This window comes from Olea europaea, unplaced genomic scaffold (assembly GCF_002742605.1).
Source record: "Olea europaea var. sylvestris unplaced genomic scaffold, O_europaea_v1 scaffold1509, whole genome shotgun sequence".
In the NCBI taxonomy this organism is placed as follows: Eukaryota; Viridiplantae; Streptophyta; class Magnoliopsida; order Lamiales; family Oleaceae; genus Olea; species Olea europaea.
The window spans coordinates 155408-161407 of NW_019232668.1; the positions used below are offsets into that span (position 1 = coordinate 155408).

The following is a 6000-nucleotide window of genomic DNA, read 5'->3' on the forward strand; positions in this document are numbered from 1 at the left end:
TTTACTCTAACACGAAACTTCCATGAATTCCAATCAAATTAATTATATGATCTGCTAAAGTCAAAAGTGATGAAAACAAAAGCCACCCATCCAAGATTTTTTTTTTCCCCCTGAGACAGAGAAAACGTAAAATTAAGGGAAAAGAAATTTCATGGAAATCGTATCAAAAAGAAAAACCACCGGAAAAAGACATCACACCTACAAAGAAAGTTTCAAAATTAAAAATCTATCCCAAAATGCCAAATTTCTTTTCCAAACGAAGATTTGTTATATAGACTATAGTGGTAATCGTAAAGAAATTTTAGCCCTGTTTGGCCCCATTAAATTAAATTTAATTTTTCTCTCTTTTGTTTTCAATCACACAATATTTAATAAAATAAAATTTCTAAAATTTTTCCTTCCTTTTCAATTACTCATTTTTCAAAAAAGTACTATTCCATCTATTTTAATTTGAAAAAAAGGAAGTCAAACGAGGCAAATTATTTCTATGTACAAGTTACAAAGAACAAAGCAGACCATTCATTTTTTATTTTTTATTTGTTTTATAAATCGAGTGTATATTTATTATATTAATTATATTAGATAGTGAAAAAATATCACGAGAAATTTACAACTATCTTATTTTCCTTTTTTTTAATAACCCAGGTGTTCAAATTTAGCCTGACTAATCCTAAGGAGTGGCGGCCTTCCCCCCTGGTTCGTCACCCAGATAAATCCGAATGCGATCACAACTTATTTTCATTTCTTTTTCATTACACTGTGAGAAGAGATAACTTTCCAGTGGATGCATGCATAATTATTGAGGATAAATAGTATCTTCATAAACATACCATGTTAGCTTAATTCTTATGCAGAAGCAGGCCATGTGGTTCTTACAATCCTCAAATTTTATTCACCGTGTGATTTAAATGGTTCTTCTTTTCTGTCCAAAAAGAAAAAGAAAAAGAAAAAGAAAAAGAAAAAGAAAAAGGAAAAATGAAAAAAGAAGAGGATGTTAGTATTCGTTTGATTTTAATTTACCAACCGACAAATTAGTAAATATTATTTATATGATTATGTGCGTATTACTATATCGATTATTTTTATTTTTTATTTTTATAATAATACATTAATATTCCTGAAGTATATAATATTATTGTTCATGAAAATGCATAAATATTTGAATATCTATATTTTCGAATAATATTGCATTGTTATTTTGAAAGAAATACAATGTTATTATACTTTAATATTTAAGTAGAATATTATTTTCTTTCAATGAGTGTAAATCTATAAGATCTGATATTCTATAAGAAATTATATCATTGCTCTTGAAGAGTAGTTTTTTGTACAACTCTAAAGTTCAGATTAATAATAAGGTTTACCTTTTTCTCCATGTGATTTTTATTCTTTGAAGTGCCTTGAAAGTAAAGTACTACTTATTTAAAGAAATGAACAATGATACATAATCATAATTAATTAAAATATGAATGACTTTATATAGGATATTCATTAATTAAAATTAATGGAGTAATTGTATTTTTTTTTTCTTTCACTCAAGTTTTGTCTCATTGAATTTTTTCAACGAAATTTTAATAAGAGAACATAACATTATTCTAATTTCTTTTATTTTTTTTCGTTCGATATTTTTGTTCTATCGAACTATTACCAAACTATGTTACAAGAGACAATTATTTTGTAAATAGTCATTCAACGAGGAGTGCTGTAAATCAATTAATATTTGGAAATTGAATATTGTACCTCTACAACTATAATTTTTACATATAAATAAAAATATTTAGTTCTTAATAAAATTGGCACTAATTTATTGACTTCATTTTCTTATATTTCCTCTAGAGTTCTCAATAAACATGACCAATATTAAATTATTTTTCGTATGAATCATTACATCTACTTAAAGATGTAATATATAATTAAATCATTACATACATCCACTTAAAGATCTAATATAATCAAATTTGTTGGGATCTGAACTCACAAACCTACCACAATTCAAGAAAAATCCAACTTACCCCTTGTTTGAATCTAATTTAAGTGAAATAATGCATTTTTGAATAGTAATTGATGGAGAATACGTAGTTAAAAATTAAAAAAAAATTTAATTTATATTTAATATTATTTTTTTGAAAAATATATTGTTAAAAATGAATTTTAAAAAAATAAATTTTTGAAAGAATGAGGTTCAACAAGGGCTTAGTCCTTCTATGACAGGTCAGCTCGCCCCAAACACTGTAGTGATCTAGGAAGCATAATCATTGCACTCTGCTCCATTTGTCCCTATGCGATATCATCACCCCTTATGTAACCATTCCTAAACAACCAAGTGGCAATATAATGATATTTGCACCACTGTCCCCAGGGCATATCTCCCAGTGGCAAAGAGGAGGACGGATAGGGTTCAGCGTGACAGTATGCAGAGTTCGATTCCCCGCAAGGTGGAATTGGCTTTGTTGCAAGCGGGAGTTACCATATGGGTTAACAGTCTTGGCTTATCCATGTGCTCTCCACTCTGGCTCCTGGGAGGCACATCCTGCGATTACCTCTTCCACGATGGCCCAGGACAGGGTCGGTGGGGGCCCTTAAGGTTGGGGTTCAACCTTTATATTTGCACCACTATTTCAGTCAATCGCAAGATAGTAATGATAACCTACTATCCTAACATTATTATATTATGTTTAGATCGATTTCAACAACCAATCAAAAAATTTCAAAATCCAAGCGAAGACACACATTTTAAGGACGATACTGTGACTGATGTGACTCTAACAACTAATTGGCTACCTGGGTAGCCATAAAAAAAAAGAAAAGCATAATGGTTCCCCCAAAGGGTCGAGCTAGATGTACTTTCAAGATACTCCTTACAAACATTCTAAATAATAATAATAAAAAAGAAATCAAAAGTGATTTAGTCATTTTTTAACGTCGACAAAATCATTGTGTGTCTAAATTTAAGCAAGCTATCGGACTGTTCAACTTTAACAGATACAAAACACGGTTTTTGGCTTTACATATGAAATTGAAAGTGCCAAATTGTCAAAAAAGAAAGTGAACAAGGTTGCAATTGTCAATAATAGAATTAACTCCTTTGATTTCAATTTTTAAAATAAGTTTTAAAAAAATATGTGTTAAAAAGTAAGGACATATTAGTCTCTATTTAGCCTCCATTTTTTCAAAATCTATTTTATCTGCAATCTCATTTTCAACTATACATTTTATGAGAGTTACAACTTTTATCAACTTTTTCAATAATATATTTTATTAATTTTATCAAAATTTACCAAAAATTTGATTTTTAACTAATCTAACGAGGCATAATTTTATTGGAAAATGTGATATTCAAAATGAGTTTGGAGGAAAATAAGTTTTTAGTAAAATGATGATTAGGCATGGTCTAAAGCTATATTTGGTGGGAATTAAAATAAGATTTTTAGTATATTTTGATAAAAATTGATGAAATATGCGATTAAAAAATTTCGAATACCTTGAAATATGTGTTTAAAATTAATTATTAAATTTGATTTAGATTATACCTACCGAACATGAGCTACATGGCATTGATTGAAATTAAACTCATTTTGACTTAATTAAATGATAATTTATTTTTCTCTCTTCTTATCAACCACACATTCTTCAAAAAACAGTATTTCAGTAATTAAATTTCAAATAATAGGGGACCAAACGGGAGCTAAGTTCCCATTATTTGAAATTTTAATTAAAAAGAAGAAAAAGTTTTGGGATTACATATAATATTATTTTATTGAAAAACATGTTAATAAAAAGTGTGAGCCAAACGGGTGCTAAATAAATTTGCTAAAAACATTCAGCCCTATTTGGGCCCATTATTTGAAATTTTAATTAAAAAGAAGAAAATCTTTTGAAATTACGTGTAATATTATTTTATTAAAAAATATGTGATTGATAAGAAGAGAGAAAAAAATAAATTATAATCTAACAGGGCCAAACATGTGCTAAATAAACTTGCGAAAAACATTCTCCAAGATTCAAATTATCTTAATACCGACTGAAAATTTCGTTTATTGTTATTTTATTATTATATTAAATTGGTTAGGAATTAGATTATATTCAAGTCATTGAGTGTGTGATTGAAGTACAGAATTTTTTTGGTTTAATCAAAATATCAAGAAAAGCATCATAGTCAGCGTCCTTTTCCTTGTCACCTGCCATGACAGTTGCCATCCACTAAATGCTTGTTTGGGACTGACTTGTCAACAAAATTATCTTTAACTTATTCACATTTTAATATCACATTTTTTAAAAAATCATTCACTTAAAAAAATCTATACCAAACAAGCTATGAGATTTTTGCCATTTCATTTTAAATATTAAATTATCTCTAATAAAAAAACAGAACCATTTTTTTCCTGTTAATAGACAAACAATAAATAATAATAATAATAAATGGTTCCTGTTAATACACAAACAATAAATAATAATAATAATAATAATAATAATAATAATAAATATTGGAACCAGCAAATTATAAATTTCATTTCATTTTTTTTTTTTAAACAAGAAAGTATCATCTTTGCAGGCCCATCAAACGCCGGAAGTCCTCGAAACAGACAAACCCATCCCCATTCCTGTCTGCGCCTCCTATCATGCGCCGGCAGTCCTCTAACGTGCACCGTGAGTCCCCAATAGTTTTAAAAACGTTGAGCAATTCCTCCGCCGCTATCTTCCCATCACGATCGGAATCAAAGAAGTCAAACGTCTCCCTCAGATCGGCTTCCAAGGCTTTCGTCCCAAAAGCCGAGCCGATCGTGTAGAACTCTTCCAAGCTGATACACCCATCGCCGTCTCTATCCACTTCGTTTAACATCATAGTCAGCTCCTCTTGGCTCGGCGGCTCGGCTCCAATGCTACTCAACAAAGCTTTCAGCTCCTCTTTCTTTACTTTCCCAGTCCCTTCCCTGTCTATCATCTCGAACGCTTGCTTTAGTTCAAAGTAAACATCGGCAGAGAATTCGGACCACTCGCCGGAGGATAAAGAAGGCAGAACGCTGGTTGGCGTATCTAATCCGTCGAGCGGCTTCTTGAGGCCAGAGTGGGAATCATCGGCGGAAGACGACGTTGCTTGGGAGCTGAAGGAGGACGGATCGTTCTCGGATCTGGAAACGGACTGTGATTTCCTGGACTTGAAAAGCTTTTTGGGAACGATTTTGATGAACTTCATGGTGGACATTGTACTGATTCAAACGAAACAGAAGGGAGAGACCGAAAGGTGAGAGAGATAATGGAGAAGGGGGGGTTTGTGGGAAACAGAGAGGAAGAATCGGGGGGTTAAATGGAGGGAGAGTGTGGTGAGCCATAGTGAGCTTCCTCGAAGTTTCGTAGAGAGAGAGAGAGAGCGAGAGAGTTTTGAAGGAGTGGTTATTGGAAATTTGGAAGCCAGTTTGGTGTGATTTAAATAAAGCTTAATATTTTACTATATTTAGCCCCTATTTTTCTTTCTTTTCTTTTGAAACAAAGTTTTTTAATTTTTAAACTCATTTTTAATTACATATTTATACAATAAAATATTTTCTGCTTAAATTCAAAATTTTTTCTTACTTTTTAACCATATATTTTCCAAAAAACTATTTAAAATATAATTTTATTTTTCAAAATAATTATCATCAAACATGGGCTTTGTCTCTGTTTAGTTTGGATAAAAGTTAAAATTTTCGTAAATTTTGTGGTCGTTCTTAGTATCCAGAAGGGCGATGCTCTCGAGTTTTGCTTTTTTTTTTTTTTTTTTTTTTTTTTTTTTTTTTTTTTTTTTTTTTCCCTCAAAACCAAACCCAAAAAAAATTGTTTTTCAAGTGTTTGAAAAAGGGATTTTTTTTTTTTTTTTTTTTTTTTAATGGTATGGAGTATTTTATTTTTGATTTCATCAAAAGGACTATATTTTCTTAGACAGTAAATTATATTCGCGATAATTATATTTTACTTTAGATTCAATTAAATAATTATATTTTATTTTTATTTAATTTGGTAATT

General features: G+C 30.0%; 1 protein-coding gene across 1 annotated transcript; it reads right to left on the minus strand.

Annotated features, from left to right (window-relative positions):
- Positions 1–4496: 4496 nt before the first annotated feature.
- Positions 4497–5388, minus strand: LOC111376479 (probable calcium-binding protein CML35). Its single transcript, XM_022999439.1, has one exon. The coding sequence runs from the start codon at positions 5201–5203 to the stop codon at positions 4541–4543; it is 663 nt and encodes a 220-aa protein (XP_022855207.1). The 5' UTR covers positions 5204–5388; the 3' UTR covers positions 4497–4540.
- Between the last annotated feature and the right edge of the window lie 612 nt (positions 5389–6000).